Below are 24,756 nucleotides of genomic sequence, written 5' to 3' on the forward strand. Positions count from 1 at the left end.
CCCCGACTATTACAATGAGAATCTCTGCAGGTAGGACCCATGTATTTGACTTCCCTTAGCCATTTTTTCAGTGTGAGTCTGTTACTATTTTTAGTTTAACCAGTTTAATGTGCTTTTTAATTTGGTTCCTTTACTTCTGTAGTACTGTGCTAATGAGAGCCTTCTCTTTTCTTTCTGGTTCAGACCTTTGTTTTTCAGATATAGTCTTCTAGATTTTTTTCTTGTAGCATCTTCCATAGAGACATTAAAAATCAATAAATTATAAATCTGACAAAAGTAACATTCTTCAAAGAAGTGTTTGGAAATCTTTACCTTGAATTTTCTAACCTTGAACATGTTCTCCCACCATATTAGTTTCTAACCCAGGTTTGGACTTGACCTGTTATTGTCCTGTCTAGCCTTTTTTTAAGATGCCTTATTTTCATTGGAACTTCCCTAATTCCACAAATTTCTCATTCTAACACTCCTAGGGCAAAGTACGGTAAACCTTGTCTTGAGTTTGCTAGGAACAGAGGCTTACGTTGTGTTTGTTTAGGCGCGCACGCGCGCACACACGCGCACACACACGCACACACACACGAAATAATTCAAGAATTATTGCTTGGTAAGGTTGTCATCCACCAGGTTGTACAATTAATTGGCTTGTGATATCAGTGTACACTATACGAGGTGCAGATAGATGGGCCCCAAAGGATACTCACTGTCACATCATGCCGTTATTTTTGCTAACAATGTGGGCTTTGATACAGTAAATGGTATGTATGCCAACATACATTAAATACTCCATTTCTTAACATATGTAAGAAGAAAATAAATAAAATATATCTAAAAGACATTGAGGCTGGATCAATGTTTTTGTAAGGGTGTTCTCTCTGGAGTAGTGATATCAAAACTCTGATTAAAGACATAAATATGAAAGAAATCAAATCCAGGACATTTAAGATAAAAATCCACCCTAATAACTAACTATGTTGAATCTATAACATACATAGAATGGCGACTGAGGAGATGCACACATTTTGGTACTGAGATTAAAAAGGAGGATCACAGGGTGAGATACTGCCACAGCCAGTTAACTACTACTCAGCCCCCTTCTCCTATTGGCAGGATGATTTTTGTCATGCTGGTGACGGTGAAGCCTTACGACAGACAACAAATTTAAAGATTCTGAACCCACGGAAGACAGCCCTCTCTTCACCTTATGCTGCTACAGAGCTGACTTACCTGGGGGCCTTTGTTCTGGTCTACAGTCACCAACAAGCTTTCGATTATAATTAGGCCCCTAAGTGAGGCTACAGAGACTACAGAAAACATATTGGTGGCCATAAGAGGGTTCAGGTTAGCATTCTGGCTTAGTACAGTTTTTTGAATTTGTTTAAAGCGATTCTCACCCTAAGAGATAAAGCCAAACTTCTAACTGTGTAAGATTTTGCAATATTTTACCACTGATACTGAATAGCAGAAAACAAATTTAGTGTAATAATTATTTTGAAGGCAGTTGGCTATTAGCTGCTCCTCCGTGGGACATCCTCTGTAAATGCACATGTTTTCCTATTTAAAATGACTATAGTTACCCTCTGGTAATATACACACCGTCATCATCATCACCATCATCACTATCATCACGAGTGCACAGCAGTTGTATGCACAGAAGTTCTACATATTAAAAGGCACAGCTTGTGCATGCATGACTGGGACATTGTGCTGTGTATCAGAAATTGATACATTATAACTGATGGTACTTCAATTAAAAATAAATAAATAAATAAGAATTTTAAAAAGCCATAGTTTATTATACTTTGTGTCTCAATAAAGTCTGTTAGAAGGAACAATTTGCTTTGTTAGGATGGGAAAGATTAAAACTTAAAAAAAAAAATACTGAATTACTCCATCATAAAATAAAGAGCTGAGTTTGAAAGGTTCCAAGCATCTTGGTTTTCAGTCCAACTTCTTTGTTTTCAATTACTGTGATTGACTCTCTCCACCTCCTCCCATCCTCATGAGATTACTGATTTCAGCCCACACTAAATTGTCCTTCTGGCATCCTTACTTGGGGAACAGGGGCAGTAAGGGGAAAGGGAACACGAACTGACTTTGCTATTAGATAGTGTTTCTAAAGCCTTTGCCAAATTCCCTACCAATAATATTTGGAGACATTCAGTTAGGGTTAGAGAATACATTTTGTGAGAAGTAAGATATTGGACACCTATTAAATTTCTGGAGCCTAAGGGGATGATGGTGAATGGAGTCCTGAATAAACTGGGATAAAACTGAAGTAAAAAATCTTTCTGGCAAGTAAAAGTGAAATATTGCCATTTTCTGACAACAAGAAAAGGAAATGAGAAAATAAACACGTGAACAAAGAAAAAAAATGCTAAGGTCCCAAAAGAGACACAGACTAGAAAGGGTATGATTAAATGAAATCTTCAGATCACCAGTTCTTGTTTCTTTTAAATTGAATTTTACACTTAAACATTGCATTGGATACAAAGAAGCATTACCATTTAGGGGTATGGATCTACGAAGAATAACCATAAATTACGATAGATTTTTAAAAACAAAGAAAACATGTACATGTTTTCAGAAATAATATCCCAGCAAGTCAACATCAAATGCTATGATGATTATGACGACTATGTTGATATAAACAAAAGCCATTGACTACTTTTGATTTTGACTTGCATATACTCATTCATTATATAGATTTATTAATTTTGACTTAAGTTAATAAAATACTGAGATTTAAAAAATAAATGAATTAAAATAATGGTGAATTCACTAAATGCAGTAATATATTTCAGTAAGTACTATACCAAACAACCAAGATCAAAAAACAGTTGTTTGTAAAAAAGAAATTAGAGGGGATAGACAAAAAATGTGCTTGTATTTTTTTCCCCGATGTCAATGATGTCAATGCTAGATAAATCAACTCCAAAAATATTAGAAATTGTCCCATCGGTATAACTAGGAAATGGATAAGAAAACAAATTGAAAAGGTCTATATTAGGGCAACTTACATTAGCAGCTGTAACAAACAATTCAAAATTCCAATGGCTTAATGCAGTAAAAATTTATATCTTGCTGACATGAATACCCAGTTCAGGTCAACAGGTTTACTGTCTCCCAAGTTGTTATTCAGGGATTCAAATATCTTTTATGCTAGAACATCACCATCCTCACCTTTGGACTTCAAGGTCATGGCAGATCTTCTGTTGACAGATTGAAGAGAAAGAATGTGGAGAAAGTGTACTTACGCTTTGCTGATTTAGACCAGATGTTGCACAAAACTTCCTCTTCCAATCAGTTGGCAAGAACTATCCACATGACCCGACCTAGAATCAAAGAAAGTGGAAAATGTATATAAGCTGAATGCTCAAGAAGAAAATGAAAGTTTGGTGAATATATGAAATTGTCTTAGCCATCATGTTTAACCTGGCTAAAGCTTAATTCTACATAATATTTATTTCTCACAACAGTAATAAAAATTGTAATAAATGCTGTTTGAATTTTACAATCTACCCACATCAATGTTATATGATTTTTTTTTAATACGTGTCAATTTCAGGGAACAGAATGACTGCCAAGCACTTCCACAGGGCAACATGGCCTTGATATGGTCTTCAGCCTTCAGGTTCAGCAGCTGACTAACGTAATCAGTCATGGTCAAATCAGACTGTAGGTTGACGAACGACACCAAGAAAAAATCATGAGGCTTAAAATATGTACAAGAAAGTCCATTTATGAATGTGAATATTAAGTCATTTCCAGTGATGATAACGCTCACTTTTTCGATCTAGAGCCCCTTTCTCAGATTTTTTTTTTTTTTGGCTGAGTACAGGTTCAATGTTAAGAAAGTTGTGTTGTTCTGTGGCAGTATTAGTAAGATTCTAATCCTGGCCTTCCTACATAGAAGCTGTGTGATCTCAAGCAATTTATTTAGCCCTCCCTGCTTCCATCCTCAGTTTACAAATCTATTAAATGTACACAATTATTATACCTTCTACAGAAGGTTGTTCTGAAAATTACATGCAAGTCAATGAAAATCTCATAAGTTTCTCACATGTAGTGAGTATTCCATCTATGCCAGTTATTTTCACCCAGCCCGTGACGAGATCCAGGAAAACCTCTCCTCTCCATGTCAGAAATGATCTCTTTAGTGACTATTACTTATGTTCAACAAATTTAATACTTCCTCCAAACAATGCTGGCTACAATAACATACTATTCTTCCTTGTATTTGATTTTTCTAGACCACAATCTTCTTCAGTTTACTTTTTCTTTCTTTAACTATATTATCATCACTAATATCATCAAGAGTCAAGAAGCTGCTCCCAAGGGCTTGGGAGGAATGGCCTCTTTTCATTGTGCATTTTTAAGATCAGTCCTACATCATAAGAACAATCTAAAGTAACTTCAGTTTCTTGGGTTGGAGACCTCACTGTGACTCTATCCTTCACCCTATTTATATACAAAAATCTGTAGTTTTTCCTGTTCCAATGGAAACAATTACATCTTCATTCTTGGATGAACATCAAAGAGTCAACAAGGATCTCAGTATCTATACATGCTTTTACATTTCTCTTCCTTCAGGGCTTTACTGTACTGCCCTGTTTCCCAACTGCACATACAAAGAAAAGATTAGTAAAGTTTCCCATCTCTGCCTAAGTTGAGGTGTTAAGTAAAAACTATAGGAAGTACACTTGAGAAAAAGAAGATGTGAAGAAAGGTAGAGGAAACTTTCAGGACTGGTTATTAATTGACCTCTTAGAGCTAACACGTACTCAGGCAGGGTCATTACAGTCCCAAAATCCAGGTGGCATCATTTACGTAGAGTACCAAATGAATAGTGCCTTTAGGAATTCTGCAATGCAGTGGCTCTCATTCTGAGCATATAATTTCAACTTTCCCTTAAATATAGAACCAACACCCTTAGATCAGCAGCAGATTCAAAACCAGTGTCATCAAGTGAATTCAGAGCACATTTTCTTTCATTTCCTTTCACAATATGTTTGCACCTACAGTGAATGAAAGTCCATTGGCAGATGTGGAGATGTCTGAGCCATTAATTACTGTAATCTCTTTTACATTTGCTCTCTTGTATTTTTAGTATGTTGATATTCAAAATAAACCTTTAAAGTATCAAAAATGCCACTGTTTACTAATTCAACAGTACTTATCAAGAGGCCTACAAATTGCTAGGTACATTGGGAATATAATGATTAAAAAAACAACAATATGATACATGGTATTAACCCTCATGGGAAAATAGATTTTAGTCAATATTCACATATAAACCATAAAAAACTGTACCAGTTATCTTGTACTGTGTGACAAACAATACCAAATTTTGGTGGCTTAGAACACCCATTTATTTAGTTCACAACTTCATAATTGAGCAACTTGGGCTGTGTTATGCTTTCAGTTTGCACTGGGCTCACACTCATGTACCTTCAGCCAGCTGCTGGGTTGGTTCAGGGCTGGCTGGCCTAGATTGATCTCAGCTTATGTGGCTTTCCTCTACTCTGTGTGCTCTTTCAACAGGCTAGTGCCAGCTTGTTTATATGATGACTGCGAAGGGCTCCTAGGGAGTAAATGAAAACCTGCAATGTTTTTGGAGAACTACCCTCAAAACTGGCACAACATCAATACATTCTGTTGACTAAAACAAATCAGAAGGCCAGTCTAAATTCAAAATTCAAGGAATAAGAAATTAGCATCTACTTTTTGATTGTAGGAGTTGAAAAGTCATGTTGCAAAGGATCTAAGGAAGGGAATAACTGCAACAATTAAAAAACAAAACTACCAGAAATTCAATGGTGGATGTGCCAATAGAAGTATACGAAGTTCTGAGGGCCACCAAACATGTTTGTCTAAGTTGCATTTATCATGAGATGTTTCCTCGAGGAAGTAAGACTTGAACTAGATATGAGAGACAGATAAGTAGTTGCAAGAAACTTGGGGAGGTGTTGGCTATCTCTATCATTCTGAATGTGGTGATGGTATCACAGATGTTTGCATATGTCCAAACTTACCAAATTGTACACATTAAATATATGAGGTTCTTTGTGTATCAATTATACTTTCAATAAAGCTGTTAAAAATCAAATAAGGGAAAAGAGATGAGGAGTGGAGGGAGTTCCAGGCAGAACGACCAGTGCATGCAAATGTCCTTGTAGAAGAAGGAGCACAGAGAGTATAAGGAACTGAAGACAGCCAGTGCTCAAAGGGCACAACTGGCAGGAGAGGGAGGAAGGGGACATTGGGAGGGCAAACCATGCAGGACTCTGTGAGTCAAAGAGTTTTACATTCATGTTAATAATAACAGCAAACATTTCCATAGCACTTACTATGTATCTGACATTATTCTAGGAGTTTCACATGTATTAACGTCCTCCTTCTAACACTATTTATTTATAATACTATTTATATCAGGATTTTACAAATAGATGTTCAGGGAGGTAAAATAACCTGCCCAAGGTCTCACAGCTAGGCTAGATTCAAACTCATCTAGGCTGGACCCTTCCTCTTAATCAATATGTGACAGTGCTTCTGCTAGGCCATCGCTCCTGTGGTTACCAAGAGCAACAAAAAGCCACTGAGGGATTTTAAGCAGGAGTGGACAGGGCCAATTTTGCAATTTTAAGAGTTTATTCTCACTGCAGGGTGAATATATAGTAGAAGAGATCCCAGCTTCCTGTAAGTAGACTATTTCTTCATTCTAGGCAAGAGAACATAGTAACTTAGATTATGGTGATGGTAGTAGACAGGGAGGAAAAATCATGGTATTGATAGATGTTTAGAGAATATTAGTGACAGGTAAAATGGACAGTTGATCATAACTTAAAAGTAATACTTGGCTCAGATATTCAGTCTGGTTGATGAGATAAAGACTGGCGAACTTTATGTAATTTATAAGTTCACTCATTCAGTTAGTGATCCTTTCATTCATTCATAATGGTAGGCATCAAATCTGAGTAACCTGAAATCTTTCACAGCATTCTTTCCATCACATATATATTACATTTTCACTGAGTTCCTCATTGGAAACTTAGTGCAGATTAAGTGCAGAGATCAAAAATTATTAAAACATCAAAACCCAAAATACATTAAGTTTCATTAATTTAAACACAATGCTTAACGGCAAATGGTTTGTGACCATCCTGAACAGATAATATCAGCATGTTCAACAAGAAGTCTCTGCCGAAGGGTTTCAGTGGCAAATGAGACAACCAGGAAGAAGTGTGACTGCTGTTTCTGAACACACTAATTTTTCATACCTTCACTCTGAAATTAAGACAAATAAATTAAGCAGGATTAATGACAGTAATATGGTTGTACAGATCACTTAGATGTGCTTTTTGTTAAGGGACAAATGGATTTGATTAAAATTATCTTTAACCAAACGTTATTGTCACTTAAAATGGTGCTGAGTACTTTTATAGAAAGACTCTTCTATGGACAACTCTGTTGATTATCGGAGAATGAGTCTCAAATCTTTTGCAGTATTGTTAGTAACAAAGTAAATATTACCGATGAAAGTCTGAGTACACAGAATCTAGTACCAGAAATGCAACTGAACCACTTTCTATAAGAGCTCTTATTTCTCCAGCAAGCAGAAATTTTGTCTAGGACATCTCAGGGTCATTTCAGCCCCCCTTTTCCTGAGACTGCGTGGAGGTGTTGAGTTGTTTACATGGAATGAAGGCCATGCCAGGTGTGAAGGCTGAGGCAAGGCTGAGGACTCCTCTTGGCACTATTATCTCTCCAGCCTGACATCTGCTGAGACCTGACTCTACCCAGATCACTCTGTAGGCTATGAACTTGCATCTCTGGTAGAGATGTACCTCCTTCATGGACATGCAAGGTGCTCTAAACACAATCTACCATGGCACCAGTTATCTACAGTTCCAAGGCCAGTAAGCAAGATACTACACATAGACAACCAACCAACTCCAAGATGTACCCTGCTGGTACTAGGTCAACAAGCTAAAGCAAATGCAGCAGTGACAAAACTCAAGGTCATATGTGGGACTGACCCTGCATTGTGTTTTTAAACTTTATGGAAATATAATGAACTGATTAAAAATTCAGTTGAGCAGGGAGCAAGTCAGAGTAAAATAAGGAGGTAAAAAGAAAAAGAATGGAGAAAAACTCCAAAAGAGTGAATATTTATATCAGAGGCTCAGTTATATTTGCATTTAAGTGTTACCAATTGTAGCCTAAGGAAGCGGGGGTAGGGGGATGGGTGCAGGGGGTGGGCACGCATGGCAGGGATGTTTTCTGGCCACTTGTGTTCACTCCCAAATTTAGGTTTCTGCAGCCTAAGCGTAAAAGTCTGCCGCATGGAGAGCCAGGTGGTCACGTTTCCCTGGCCTCGTTTCTCTGCACGCATTGCCTCACAACTTCATGTCACAGTATGAACATTGCTAAAGAGGGAAAGAAGACAGAAGCCTAAATCACTTTTATCTGATGGTGAGAATAAAGGTGTCTGCAATGCCAAAGGCTCTCCAGGCACAGGACTTGGAGGTTACAGTTCTGCAATTCTGCTGAACTGAAAAGGCATTCCTTTTCCTTGGTCTTAAAAGTTGTTCAACATTCACATTTTATTAGCAAGTAAGCATGGACAAAACAGTTTTTGATAAATACAAAAGCTGTTTTGCCTCATTGTACTGACAACAAGTGAGATCTTACAGCTTCACATCAAATCAGTGGAAAAACAATTATCTGTAAGAAGTATGTGCAAACGTTTTTCCTACAAAGCTACAGATTCAAGGCAATGTGTCTGGAATGTGTTTCTCCCTTTAGGATGCCTCCATTTCATGAAACATCTGTCTCAATTTCCGCTCTTCCTGGAGCCTCCTTTTGGTCTCTGCAAATCCATTCCTTATGAATCTGCCTCCTTCTGACCCTGCAGATGGAAACCTTATGTCTTTCTGTTTAAGGAAGTGTGCCCAATCTTCTGAAGCAGAGATTTCTGGACAAGTTTTAGAATACCTTCATGGATGGCTTTCTAGTGCACCAAATACATATAATTTGCTTTTGGTTTGCTTTCATGCTTTAAATGCATTAAAGTAGGCACTAATATATTCTTTGGTATTTCTTAGCAAAATCTCTAAAATTAAGCTTAGAGCTGCAAATTAGATGCATTTTGGACAGCAAATTTTAAAACTGCATTCAAGAAGTGCTTGTTGATCACCTATTACGCTACAGCCTTGAGGTACAAAGATAAAAGGCATCACTCAAGGTGTACATCAAGTAGGCTCGTATTGGCAGAAAACTGATGGAACCAATACCATACAACGTAGGAAGGGCTGAAATGGAGAAACTAGAAAACGGAAGGAGACACAAGTCAGCAAAGTGAACTGACAAAAGAAAGTTCAGCGTTCCTTTTTAAAAGGATAACTTTCATTTGTGAAGCCATGTATTCAAATGTTATCAATGTGACATTAAGTTGTAAGTCTTCAAATCTTACGGTTATCTTAAGACATCTATCTAAAATATTCAGAAAATATCTGACTTAATTATGCATTTAGTTTTTACATGAAAGTAATAGCTTACATATCATTTTGACATTAAATAAGTTAGAGTTATTTGTGTGTTTTTTTTGCTTGTTTAATGAAAGCAAGTCAAGAACGTAGAAAGAATCCAGAAGCTCTATCAAGGGGATAATGGGAGAACTGGGGAATTCTGAGATGCCATGAGGAAATTAGGCCCCAGAGGGTGGTTCCTGCATGCTGACAACCAATTGTCTTAAGCAGATTTCCTGCCCAAGGTTACAAAAGGTTGTCAGGGAAGCAGGTGTAGGGAGGTAGGTGTTTATTAAATGATACAAAGGAATAGATTTTGAGACGAGGGAAGGAAGTTCAGAGTGTGTGGTTTTTCTAAATGCAGAGCTCTCAGAAGCAACAGCTCATTGCTTAAAATATGCAAGTAAGAAGAGAAAAGCAAGTGTAATCTAAAACAAAAGCCCTGAAAAAAATCTGTATTTTTTTCAATTCTATAAAAGTGTTTCCTATTGTCAAAGCTCTCAAAAATGTCAATTTTAACATACCCAAATCTTGCTGGTAATACTTGCTATTCAGATAACAGTGAAAATACATGAGAAATGGTGTATCATAATCAAATTGTGTAGTTTTCACGGTTCCATGTATTTTATTTTAGTGTAAAGGATATTTTTTCACTAAAAAGACAGCTGGAGACCTGTAAGTCTTTGTAAAGGGACAGAGTATTTAAATCTAGAAAGCCAAGCATTAAAAGGACTGGAAAATATGCATCAATTCCATATTGGTTATTGTCTTCAAGGAGAGTTGAATTTTGGCTGCAGGGTGAAGGGGGTTTTTGGGTTTCACTCTGCACACTTCTGGATTAATTTGAATCTTTGACAATAATAATGCCTTCTTGCAATGCTGTGTATTTAGAATACAATAAATGAGATTTTTTTAAACCTATGACATAAACACATAAAAGTGTTTAAAAGAGCAAGAAGACCAAAGGGGGGAAAAAAGGCACTGGAAACTATTACTAAGATTTGAGAAACAAAGTTAATTAAAAACAACAACACTAACTAGAACCATATGTGGCCTCCCAGGCAAGCCGCGTCATACTGTGTTTAGCTTGGAACACGAGCGGCCTCTTGTGGCAAAGATAGATATAATTTAAATCTGTGTCCCTGATACAGAGGGCGATGGAAAAGGCTGCCTGCCTGAGGAAATTCTGCTTCTTTTTCAGATTGAAATAGCGACAGTGATGCCTTTGGAGAACAGAGAGCTCCTCACCCCGCCCCCACAGCCAGAGGAGGCTGAAGAGGAGGAGGAGGAGTCCACCCCTAGGCTGATCGATGGCTCTTCCCCTCAGGAGCCGGAATTCACAGGGGTTCTGGGCCCACACACCAATGAAGGTCAGGTCCATCAAAGCAGAATTGTAATGACTCCCGTTTGTTCATCCCTCAAAACTGCCAAGCTCCAACTCTGCAGGGAAAGCCATGTGACCCACAGAGAAAGCTTTGCAATAGGCTAGGTTTGAAGCAGAAGATTCTGTATTAAACTAATCAGGCTGTTTAAATAATTCAGTGTTGGCATGATGGAAATTTTCAAGTAACAAAAGATTCTGGATGAAAATATTTGTCTGGCATGATTACCCAAAAGCTCTGTGGTGGAATGCATTTCTAGAACAAAGGATATACTATTAGCAAGGTCAGTGTCTGAGAGATCAGGCTATGGCAGTTCGAAGTGATAAAGTGATGGATGATGATGATGATGATGATGATGATGATGGTAGTAATGGTAATTGTGTTGACTAAGCATGTACGTTCTGTGGGCCATTAACACTCAGCACTTCACATCATCTCATCTGATGATCACAACCTCTCTGTGAAGGTATTAGTACTAATTTTTTAAATGATTACCAAAGAAACTGGCTTAGGAAGCGTAGGAACTGCCAGGGATCATGAAGCTCTTCGTTTCACATAGTGGGTTTGAAGCAAGCCTGTCAAATTCTTGTCTGTGTGCTTACTGGAAAGCAGGCCTCTTTTCATTCAGTCTTAGGAAGCAACAGAGAGAGGAAAAGAGAAGAAAGTGTTCCATAACTTTGGACTTCATTTTGTGGGACCTGAAGGTGATCTAAACCAGAGTCTTTTAGTTCATGAGAAGGAATTCCTGGTGCTAAACATGATTCTATGATTTGCCTGTATTTCTTGTTAGAACTTGTCCATGTCAACCTTGGGGGTATTCACGTGGACTCACACCAGAATACTTATACACACACACAGAATGGCATGATGCGGGGGTTACAGGAAAAATGAACAGAGTTCCCAACACAAACGTTTAGTTAGTATCCATTGTCTCTGTACTGTAAGTTCTGGAGAGATATACTTGTCTTAAAAGGACTGCTGTTTTCACAGACATGTTCGTCTAGGACAGGGAGACAAACACAGAAACCACCTTAGAGGCAAGAATGTGTTACAGGTAATGGAAGAAAAGTCTCTACAGAACATACGGGGAGAACACAGGAGAGGAAAGAGCATTCAAAGCCCAGCTTTGAGACTGCTGGATAGACAGTCTTGAGCAAGGCAGGCAATATTTTCTTGCCTTTGTTTCTCATCTAAAAATGAGATAATAAATGATAGATCTTACCTCATAGAGTTGTTGTAAGGTTTAAATGAATGAATTTAGTGCCTGGCCCACAGTGAACATAAATGTTATTCTTATTATTCTATTGTTGATAGAAGAGTGTATTTTTTTAAACTCAACAAAATTTTCAGTGTACAGTCCAGTACTGTTAACTAAGGCACTGTGTTGTAAGCAGATCTCTGGAACTTAATTCATTTCACAGAACTGAAACTTTATACCCGTTGAACAACTGTCTATTTCTACCTCCCCCTTCTTTGGTTACCACCAATCTACTCGCTTGGAGTTTTTAACTGTTCACCAATAAACAGTGTAAAAAGTTGTCTTTTGTGAAACACTGCCTATACGCCAGGCCACTAAAATGTTTTATGTACTGTAACTCTTCGAAGAGACACCACAATACTAAGTACACACTAGTTATTATTATCTTCACTTCATAAGTAGGAAAACTAAACTTCCAACATACCATACAAGTTGCCTGAGATCATGGAGGTGGTACGAAGTGGTGCTGGAATGAAAACAGAGGCCACTAAATCCTGTCCTTAATGAACACATCGTATTCTTTCCACACAGTCAACTTCCTTTGGGTAGTAGGATGCTCTACAGACCGAACCAGGGGGATACACACACAATGAGAAAGTCCTCAAAACAACATCTCTAGAATAGCACTTAAAGTAATTTCAGATCCTTCAGAAGTGACATCGTTACCTGTACTTGGGGTCTTTCAGCTGAGCCAGGAACAATAGAAAAGCAGAATGCCCAATCTGTTTAAAAGCTTTAGCTAAAATTATGGCTTAATAATGTCAGTTTTGAAACCATATTAAAAAAAAACTGTGACTTTAAAAAAGTTTTAGTCTGAGAATGAGTAATGAAGTTAAAATTTTAATTGACATTTTAATTTCCAGAGAAGTACTGCCAGAAATTCTAAAAATTAAAATTAAAGTTAAATCTGATAAATTCATTAAAGTCAAATAGTTTGGAAATATTGAGAACATTAAAATTCAAAGTATTAACTTTTACTATGAATATCAATTTCTAAAAATAATACTCCAAAGCCATATAAAGTAGGCTTGACTTTTGAATGGAAAAACTAGAATTAAATTATAACTAGGGTGAATATATATAATTACCCTAAGCAACTATTGCTAAATTACCACAACCATGAATATACAGAAAATCAAATGTCTTTATAAAAATTTTATGATAAGTGGCAGATACTGATGTATAACATTGGAGAAATTAGCAAGGATTAAATACTTTACAGTTCCCTCTTAAATTTTTATCCCCTAGATTTCCACTCCTGAAGTAGTTTTCATTCCAGAAGTTGCTTTGGTAAATGACTTTTCTATTTAATGATAGCAGTAAGACCTTAGTAGATGCCTTACTAGATCTTGATCACAGACCAGAAATGGATTCTTCAACAAAGGCAACCAAATGTCCCAGTTTGCCTGGAAGTGAGGAGATCCAGAGAGGACACTTTCAGTGCTAAAACCAGGAAAGTCTAAGCTAAAAGGGGATGAACTGATCACTGAGCAATCCCAAGAAAGTTCTTCCATCACGTTCTTCTGTCTCTCATGGCTATTTCACTTTCTCCATCCATCTCGTATCTCAGAACCCTTCTTTCCTCCTCCCTTTACTCCTCAAGCTGATCAGAGAGCTTAGAAATCACAAAGACGATGAGATTTTCCAGTCAGCAGCTCTTTGTCTTTCTGTCTTCAGATGTATAATTTACCTGCACCTACATCCGTGCGCCTAAACCCCCTCCTCCTATTACTACAGAGGAACAGTCTGTCCTCCCGTATGTGGGATCCTTCTGTGTTTTGAGTCCCATTTCCTGCTGCCCTCTCGGGATCCTTTTTATAGTCAGCCTCTCCTCCATTGGATCCTTTGCTTCAAATCTCTCTCACTTTAGTCCATTTTCCTCATCACACACATCACAAACTTATGTTCTTATAGTTATCATTCTCTCTCTCGCCTCTTTCTTGAAGTCAGATATCTCAACAGCATTGTCCCTATGTGCTGGAACTATTTCCTCAGCTCCAGGTTTCTCCTTCAGTGACCGTATACTGGCTTCCAACCTCAGCCCTCCACCGCTCTTACTGATGCCTCCCATAATCACCACAGTAACCAAACCAAGAGAGATGTTTCAGCCCTTAACTTACCTGACATCTCAGCAGCCTTAAACTGTTTTCTATTCCTGTTCCTTCTGGTATCTCTCCACTTGGCCTCCATAATACTGCCCATCCTGTTGTCCTCCTTTCTTCCTGCCCACTGCTTCTCTGTCTCCCTTGGAAGCTTACTGTCTTCTACATGACCAATACGCAGAGAGTGAAGGAGGGGTAGGTGTGCGCGTGCAGACACGCATGCCAGTGTATCATAGAGAAAACTAGATTAATATGCTGCGATAGACTCCAGCCTGACAAATATCTTTTGGATCTGTTGCCTCTTCTATTACCATTAACCCAATCAAGTAACCATCATCTTTTATCTAGACCACTCATCTCCACTCTGCCCACTGGCCTCTGTCAGTCTTCCAGCTTACCTTCAAGCAGGGCGATACCTTAACATGGAAATCTGATCATGTAATACCCCTGCTTACTCACAGGATAAGGAACAAAACCTAGAAGGCTCAAGCCCAGTACTCTCTGCGCTGTGGCTGCCTGGACTACCTTCAGTCCCTACAGAGTGAAGGGACTTGGCACATGCTGCTTCCTCTGCCTGCACACTCTCTCTCTCCCCTGCACTGTCAAGTCCTTCTCTGTTTGCAGGTTTCAACTCAGTTATCACCTCGTCAAGAGAACTCTGACTCTCAGACTGGATCAAATTCCCCTATTTTATGCTCATAGGCTACTTCATGACATTTACCACAATTATCATTTTACCTGTTTGTGTGATTAACATTCATCTTACATGGCAGATCATAAAATAGAACTGCGTCTCTTTGTGCTCACCACTGTTTCACCAGCTAGCACAGTGCCATTTACATGGAAGAGATTCAATAAACACATACTGAGTGAACTAACATTAATGATTACTACCCTATCTTCTTGTTGTGTTTCAGTGGGGTTTTAAATACTGGACCAAAGACCTGATAAAAATATTATATGTGATGTTTTATGATGATCAAAACCACAATCTTAATATTTAAATTTGAAAATAGAATTTCTAATAAGTATAAAAGCAACATTCATGCAGTATTTACTCAGTAATGTAAAATAAAATTTTAAAACATTAAGAGAATATACTAATTATTGGGGCATCCTTAATTGGCATACTTGATATTTTAATATTTCATTTACTTTAATATTTCATTTATTTAAAACTATATGAGAAAACATGAAATATGCCAGGATAGTCTATATGAGAATCTAATCTTCAACAATCATTCTTAAACATATTATTTGTTAGAAATTGCTTTTGTCACTTACATATAACTATTTTGCTCTATCTTTTAGACTTTCCAACCTGCCTTCTGTGTACTTGTATAAGTACCACCGTGTACTGTGATGACCATGAACTTGATGCTATTCCTCCGCTGCCCAAGAACACTGCTTATTTCTATTCCCGCTTTAACAGAATTAAAAAGATCAACAAAAATGATTTTGCAAGCCTAAGTATGGAAGACAGCACTAATACCCTTCTGTTTACAGATTTTCCTAAAATTTTTGCACTGTAAAATGCTGGTACTGTAATTTGAATATCAAAATATGACTTATAAATCTATTGCTTTTATTTATTATATATTTAAAGGTTTGTTTTAATTATAAGAAAAAAATGATGAATAATTAAAGGTTGCTCTGAAATGTATAGTTGTTGATATTCTCAAATCATTTTCAACCAAATAGAAATACTAAGTACTTATGTTTTATAGGCCAAAACTCATTTTATAACATTAAGCACAGAATGTCATATTCATATATTTACTAGGACCTGGTTTGCTTGAATAGATTCCATTAAAGCACAATTGCTTTATGACTGATGAATGCAAGCGTACATTCTGACTTTATAATTGTTGCCAACTTTGAAGAATTTTGGTACTTGTCTTCATTGTGTTTCAATCACTTGAAAATCTGTTTTTAATGCACTTGTATTTTAATGCTAATCTATTTATAACTACTAGAAAATACAACAATATGCCATCACTGAGAAAAATGTTTTAAATACTAAAATTCAAACTATGTTTATGAAGAATATAGGGAAAAGAGCAGTTATTTTAAATACAGTGTGCCAACTTCCTTGCTAAATTTACACTTTCTTATAAGTGCACAAATATGAATAGTATTTTGAGAAAATAATCCAATTTTATAAAGTTGTTAGAAATAATTGTTTCATTAACTGTCCATTGTTAATTAAATTCATACTTGTATTTGCTGGTATGTGGGAAAATTTATATTTATATTTTTATGTGAGCAAACATATTCAAGAATATTTAACTACTTCCCTCATTTTTTCTTCCAGATGATCTAAGAAGGATTGATTTGACATCCAATGTGATATCTGAGATTGATGAAGATGCGTTCAGAAAGCTGCCTCAACTCCGGGAGCTTGTCCTCCGTGACAACAAAATCAGGCAGCTCCCAGAACTGCCGACCACTTTGACATTTATTGATATTAGCAACAATAGACTTGGAAGGAAAGGAATAAAACAGGAAGCATTTAAAGTGAGCCCTAAGTTTGAATATGAAAGACTTTCATCTTCATTCCCTTTGCTATCAATGACTAGCCATTTTATTTCCACAACAAGATTCAATTTGATGAGACTTTTAACTCTTAAATAAACTTTACAACACTATGTATCATGCTTTGGGAAATTACTGTGTTCTGGTACCTTCTGAGGCTGCTCAGGGACCAAGAACAGAAAGCAGAGCTGGAATAAGAAGTGGGTGTCCACCTGGGGCACCAGTCTATAAGCTGCACCTGGAAATGGTGTAAGCTCGATCACTCATATTTACCAAAACTCCACTTAATGGGAGTATTTTATGTGGTTAGAAAGACAGCTGCTTGTAGAGTATGGGTGGTGCCTTGAGGATAGAAACCTTCTGAATTTGTAAGAAGGGCAGTAACAGTTAACCTTATGAATTTTGTTATCTAAGAGAAGGAAGCAAGTCTGGGGCTCGAGTGACTTGCTTGGAATAACAGCATAGAGTCTGAGAACAGTAACCAGTTCAGCTTTCTTATTCACTCTTACTCCATTCAAGCTGCTCCTCCAAATATATGTTTAACAGCCAAATTTAGCATACTGTTTGAGGGACATCCTGTTACTCCCATGGAGGCGATAGGGGTGGTGTGGACCTGTTAGCACCGGGCAATGGTGGAAAGCTTGTCTCTCCACTAGCCCTCCTGTGACTGCCCCCTGGTGGGCAAGGAAGTTAGCGCCCCTCATTAGAGCCTGACAAAAGTCCTAATCTAGTCTCCCCGCTCAGATTTTGTTGGCGTGGGTGGTAGTGAGTCAGTTTGTCCTGTGGTGTTTGGCTAGAGTTGCCTGTTATTGTCTAAATTTATTCTGTCTTGCTAGGCTGCCCTTTCCCTAGGACTTGGGCTAGAGAGAGCAAGGTTTTGTTGGGGAGGAATTCTCATTTCTCCATTCCTATAACACGAGGGCAGTTCTTGCTGTGTCTCATCAAAATCTTCAAAATCTTATTTCAGAATGTCTTACGTGGGAAGTCACTACTTTGCTTAAATTGAGGAAGTTTGAGTGGGCAAAGCAAGGTTCTTCCTGGAGATTGAGAAACATATTTCATTTGCATCGAGAAATATTTGCTTGCTATTAATTCCTTCAAAACTCATTTGAATTGTCTAGTAACACAGAAAACTAAATTTGCCTCAATTTTACAAAACAAGACCTGAACAGGCATGTTTTATTTTACAAATAGTTGCATGGACAGGGAATGAAAATTACAACTGTGGCACCATTAATTTCTTTTAAGTCCTTATATTTGGAATATTTACAGGATATGTACGATCTCCATCATCTCTACCTCACCGATAACAACTTGGACCACATCCCTCTGCCACTCCCAGAAAATCTGCGGGCCCTTCATCTCCAGGTAGGCTTCTACTAGTAAGTTATGCCCAACACCTCTATGGGAAACAGAAGCAAACAGGAGGGAGGCAGGATGCAAAAACTGTTTATAATGGCATGTTGACATGCTGTGACAGTTTTTCTTTTATTTCTCCTCTCTCATGCATTCTCTCTCTCAAGCTGAGTACAAGGTATTTGTACATTCATGACTCTATTTATACTGATTTATTTCTGATAACTTTAGTCTTTATTTTCATTCTTTGCTAAGTCATAATGCATCTTTTTGGCACACAAAGCTTCTTAAAAAACAAAAAAACAGAGCTTCATCTGCTGAAGAAACATGTAAAGATTAGAAATGGAAGAGAAAAAGCGGGAAAGAAAAATCTAATATGATTTCTAGCTTTCAGGGGAAAAATATCAGTTTTAACTCTTGATTTTATATACTGAATTAAATTCAATCCTAGGGCATTCCTATCTGCTGAGAAATGACAGGCTTCCATCTCTCTGGATTAAGCAAATGCAGATTTTTCTAAACCAACATATTTGAAAATCTGTGTTAAATCCCATTAAGCTACATTTTATCCTTGAAGTAATGAGTGAAAACACATTTTCAAAATGTTATGACCTAATATTTTCTAAATATATTTCATTTAAGTATCTTAAAAATATGATCAATTAAAACAAACATTTTTGGTTGTTGAAACAAAGAAAGATCAATTATTTCTTTTTTCAGATGTAAGTTTTGAGCTAGAGCCATAACCAAGTTTCTGTAATAATTTCATCTGTTCTATGGAACAAATCTGTGGAGAATATGTCCGTCATGTGCTCAAAGACACAACATCGTAGTGTAATATTACAATCTTTTAGCAGAAAAAGTACAAACCATCACAAGAAGTGATTCTGCTATGCAAGAGCAAGTCTCTGATTCCTATGATTTTCTCTGTGGATTCTGTAAATATCTACCTCTGTGTCTTTTTTTTTTTTCCATGCTTCTTTTTGGTGTCTTTTTGTGTATATTTGTCCTTTAGTGTTGAATACCTGTCTCTTTGAGAGTTTTCTGCCTGTGTTAACTTCCTTAATATGTATATCCTTTCTAGTCCTCATCCTATTTCTGGATGGCTCTCTCTTGTTCTCTTTTTCTGGGGGTGAATTTCTATGTATATGTTTCTTGCCTTGTTTAGGATTGGAAGGAGGATTTTCAAGGGAATCCTCAAGGAAATTTTGGAATGTGTTTTCCAATTCTGAGTTACATTTTAGTACTGTGACGATACTGACTCCATAGAGTAACCAGGTCTCTGATACATTTAAACATAATCTGCTCATATATACAAAGAAGTTTTTTTAAGTAATTGGCTTTATATTCCCTATTCTAAGGTTTAAAAAGTGCACCCTTTAAAATATTTCTCTTTTACAGTCACCTCACTTATATCCAGCAGAAAGCTTTTCTTAATTTACAGTCTTCATTTTATATTTATTTTTAATGGTCATATAAACACGTCCTTTTTTGATTCATTTGAAAAATGTTTTCCAACATAAGTATAATAATTAAGAATGACAGCCCTAGCAAACACAGATTCCATCAGCTTAAATTCTATTTGACACTATTTAAAAATTGGACAAGTATCTAAACCTCCCTGCATCTCAGTTTTAGTTTATAAAGTAGATATTATAGCTACTGATACATGGTAAGTACTTAAAGGTGAAGTGCAATTATTATTAAAAATATGTACCTATTACCTATCAAAGGGAATAGTACAATGCATAGTCACTAAGTCTATTATTCCTCATGGACACTTTGTAATAATAGAGTCAATCCACTTTGTAATAATAGAGTCAATCCATAGTTACTAAGTCTATTATTCCTCATGGACACTTTGTAATAATAGAGTCATTACATCTGGAAGATGTAATGCTTATAATCTTATATCCACCTAACAACAGAGCCTCAAAATTTATGAAGAATACACTGTCAGAATTGAAGGGAGAAACAGACAATTTGACAGTAATAGTTGTATTTCTCAATACTCTCCTTTTAGTAATGGATAGAACAACTAGTCATAAGATCAACTAGGAAACAGAAGACTTGAACAACGCTATACACAAACTACACCTAACAGTCATCTACAGAACATTCAACCCAACAACAGCAAAATATGCATCCTTCTCAAGTGTACAAGGAACATCTCCAGGATATATGATATACTGAGCCACAAAACAGGCCTCAACAAATTGAAAAGAATTGAATTCATACAAAATATTTTTCTGATTACAATGAAATGAAAATAGAAATCAACAACAAAGAAAATGAGAAATTCACAAATACGTGGATATTAGACAACACTTTACTTAATAAGCAATGGGTCAGAGTAGAACTCTAATAAATTAGTTCAGCAATATAACAGGTTAATCAACATATAAATATTAATTGTATATGTATACACTAGAAATTAAAAACCTGCAAATAAAATTCAGAAAACAATCTTATATATAATAGTCACAAAACTTAAAAACTTTCTAAGAATAATATTAACAAAAGAAGTATAAAATTTGTATACTGAAAACCACAACATAGTGTGGAAAGACTTCTGTACAGCAAAGGAAATAATCACCAGAGAGAAGAGATAACCTATGGAATGGGAGAACATTTTTGCAAATCATACACTTGATAAGGGGTTGATATCCAAAATATACAGAACTCAAACAACTCAATAGGAAAAAACAAATAACCTAATTAAAATATTGGCAAAGAAGCTGAATAGACATTTCTCAAAAAAAGACATACAAATGGCCAACAAGTATGTGAAAAGGAGCTCAGTACAACTAATTATCAGGGAAATACAAGTCAAAACAACACTGAGATGTCACTATACATGTTAAAATGCTTATTATCAAAAAGCCCAAAGATAAGTGTTGGCAAAGATGTGGAGAAAAGGGAACCTTTGTACACTCTTGGTGGAAATGTAAGGTGGTGCAGTTATGGAAAACAGTATGCAGGTTCTTCAAAAAAATTAAAAACAGAAATACCATGTGATCCAGCAGCTTCACTTTTGGGTATATGTCCAAGGGAAATGAAACAAGTATCTTGAAGTTATCTGCATTCCCATGTTCATGGTAGCATTATTCACAACAGTCAAGATATGGAAACAACCTAAGTATCTGTCAATGGATGAATGGATAAAGAAGTTGTTGTGTATATATATACCACAGAATATTATTAAGACTATACACTAGCAATGAACTAAATCACAATGGGATACCACTTCACACCCCCTTGGATGGCTAAAATAAGACAGACAGAAAATTACAAGTGTTGCTTAGGATACAGAGAAAATTAGAGCCCTCGTAGATTGTTGGCAGAAGTGTTAAATGGCCCAGTTATTTGGGAAAACAGTTTGATACTTTCTCAGAATGTTAAACATGGAGTTACCATATGACCCAGCAGTTCAACTCCTAGGTATATATGCAAGAGAACTGGAAACATTATGTCCACACAAAATTTGTTCACAGATGTTCACAGAAGCATTATTCATGAGAGCCAAAAAGTGGAAGCAATCCAAATTTCCGTTATCTGATGAATGGATAAACAAAAATGTGGTAGATCCATGGAATGGAATATTATTGAGTGATAAAGGAAAAAAAGAATACATGCTATAACATGTATGAACCTTGAAAATGCAATTCTACAGGGAAGAACCCAGTCACAAATGATGATAAATTGAATGATTCTCTTTGTGAAACGTCTAGAATAGGAAACTCCATAGAAACAGAAAATAGTTTAGAGGCTGTCAGGGGATAAGGTTGGGGAAAATGAGGAGTTATTGCTAATATTTATGGGGTTTCTTTGGGGGATGTTTAAAATGCTCTGAAATTAAACTACGATGATGTTTATACAAGTCTCTGAATATACTGAAGACCACTGAGCTATACATTTAAAATCGGTGAATTTTATAGTATGTGAAATATATTCAATAAAGCTATTTTTAAAAATCTAGTTCTGGGCGCTCCCCAGAGCTGTATCTTCCTGATATCTGCATACCCTCTCCCTCACTTCACTTCAGCCATGTTGACTTTTTTTCTTATTCTCGAACTTTCCATGCTAGTTACTTGGAATTTGAACTTGGTGTTCTGCCTGGGATATTCTTACCTTGGCTCTTTCCAGGCCCATGCCCCCTTGTCATTCCATTCTCAGCTCCATTGCTATCGCTTACGATAACTTCACAGTCACCATCCTTTCTACTTAGTTCACATTGCTTTTGGACATGACTTGTTTCCTTTACATTTGTTTTTCACCTCCTTATCTTATATTCCCATTACTGAAGTACAAGCTCCGTAAGGGCAAGCACATGTCTCTTATGCTAACTGATTTACCCCCATTGCTTAGAAAGTGCTTGATGCATAATAATCACCTGTGTGTTTTTCGAGGAGAGAAGGAATGAACGAATAAAAACAGAGGTGAAGCAAAATGGACTATATTATTAATTGATACTGAGAATGTTTTATCTTGTCTAATCATTTCCTTTAATCTTTTTTTTAGAATAACAACATTCTGGAGATGCACGAAGATACCTTTTGCAATGTTAAAAATTTGACATATATTCGTAAGGCACTTGAGGATATTCGACTGGATGGGAACCCTATCAATCTCAGCAAAACTCCTCAAGCTTATATGTGCCTACCTCGTTTGCCTGTTGGGAGTCTGGTCTAATTTCAGATAGCAGTTAGAGTTATGATGCCTACTATAGAAAAACAGTTCTCTCTTAAAAAGAAAACTCAGCATGGTATTTTCAAATTGTATACTGAAAGGTGACATAATTACATAAAATGCAGCTATAAGTTTTAATATATGATAGCAATTTACTAATCTAAGAAACACCAAAAGAATCAGGAATAAACCAAAAGATCTATAAAAAGAGCAAAACTAAAAGACAGAAAATATTTCACAGATATTCTTGTAAATCACTTGTATTTGCAAATTTTAGGAATTCATATCCTATATAATTTTAAATTAATCATCTAATAAAAATTTAAAATTAACACTTTAGATGTATTGCCAAGATTTAGATGTTTTTAATTAAACTTTTCTATTCTTTTTTTTCACTAAAGCATGTTTCTGTTTTCAAATTCATTAAAGAGAATGAAAAATAAAAATATAGAAAATTAAATGGCCTTGTGGGAAAATATTTTTTATAATCACAACATGTAAATAATCATGATAATAATACACACAGCTTCAGTTTTTGAGTGATAATATTTTATTATCTTAAAGACCTGCCAATTCTTTCTAGACCTTTTCTAAACTAACTAGTTACTTGGCATATTTCTGTGCCTGTGAAAAAAAATTAAATATAGATAATGATATGAAAATCACAGTAGGGAGGAAGTTAAGGAATACCTTCTAGAGAAAGTTGATCTTCCTGAAATATACAATAATACAGGCACATGGCTAAAAACTGAAAGATAACAAAAGAGTATAAAATGAAAGGTTTCCTTCCAGGAGCAAACCCTAAGTTCCACTCCTTAGATAGTCAATGGTTTCTTGCATACTTTTACCAAGTTTTCCATGAGAAGTAAAAACTTGCACATAAATAACTTCCCTTCTTTTACACAAATACATAATGGGTATGTGCTGCAAGTATATACATATCATCATTATGTATGTATCAGTACACGTAAACATAAATTTTTTTAAGTACAAAAGATAGTCAGTATTCTGAACCTTGCCTGTTTCACTTAAAAATATTTCTTGGTGATTTTTCCCATGTCAGCACATATAGCTCTACTTACTCTGAAAACCACATATCAGTCCATGACATGCATGCACATTGTTACAATAGGAACCAATTCTTGGACATGATACATACCAGGCATCTACTGAGGTGTTCTTCCTGTATTAATTCACAACATCTTAGGAGCTGGGGATAGTAATGACTATAGAAGTCACAGATCAGAGAGACAGCTTAAATAACTTGCCCCAGGTTAAGGGCTGACTCCAAAGATCTATCCTATTCCACATTGTCCTGCCTCAAATACCACGGGCATGCCTTTTCCCTGTTTTGTAATACAAGAAAATGATGTACAGACTAGACACAGAAACCATTATGAACTGAATGTTTGTGTCCCTTCAAAATTCATATGTTGAAGCCCTAACCCCCACTGGGATGTGTTCGGAGATGGACCCTTTGAGAGTTCAATTAGGGTTAGATGAGGTCATAAGGTGGGGCCCTCATGATGGGATTAGTGGCCTTATAAGAAGAGGAAGAAAAAGAGATTACTCTGTGTATGTGTGCATGTGTGCATGAATGTGTGTGTGCACACCTCACACGCACTAAAGAAAGACCATGTGAGGATATGAAGAGAAATCAACCATCTACAAGCCAGGAAGAGAGCTCCCACCAGAAGCCAAAACAGGTGAGACCTTGACCTTGGACTTCCTAGTGTCCAAAACTTCTATTGTTTGAGTCACCGAGTCTACAATACTTTGTTATGGTAGCCCAAGCAGACTAATAAAGATGTCAAGCTCAGTGTTACTTTTTCAGATGTCACAGTGACTTCCAAATGGTCAAAGGCCTTTGAGACACATCTGAGGAACCATTTCTGGGGTCTAGAATA

The 24,756-nt window shown here is 36.5% G+C and overlaps 1 protein-coding gene across 2 annotated transcripts in view; it reads left to right on the top strand.

The window, feature by feature from the left end:
- The window catches only part of EPYC (epiphycan), a 35,575-nt gene extending 12,278 nt beyond the window's left edge, over positions 1-23,297 (top strand). Inside the window, exons 4-9 of one of the 2 annotated variants that reach the window (XM_072973245.1) lie at positions 4,667-4,671; positions 10,729-10,897; positions 15,581-15,739; positions 16,584-16,786; positions 18,077-18,172; positions 22,682-23,297. In XM_072973245.1, the coding sequence (XP_072829346.1) occupies positions 4,667-4,671; positions 10,729-10,897; positions 15,581-15,739; positions 16,584-16,786; positions 18,077-18,172; positions 22,682-22,852 (803 nt within the window). In that variant the 3' untranslated portion in view covers positions 22,853-23,297. The remainder of the gene's footprint in view (positions 1-4,666; positions 4,672-10,728; positions 10,898-15,580; positions 15,740-16,583; positions 16,787-18,076; positions 18,173-22,681) is intronic. The other variant, XM_072973246.1, reaches the window with a different exon arrangement.
- Positions 23,298-24,756: the final 1,459 nt, after the last annotated feature.

This window comes from Vicugna pacos, chromosome 12 (assembly GCF_048564905.1).
Source record: "Vicugna pacos chromosome 12, VicPac4, whole genome shotgun sequence".
Lineage (NCBI taxonomy): Eukaryota > Metazoa > Chordata > Mammalia > Artiodactyla > Camelidae > Vicugna > Vicugna pacos.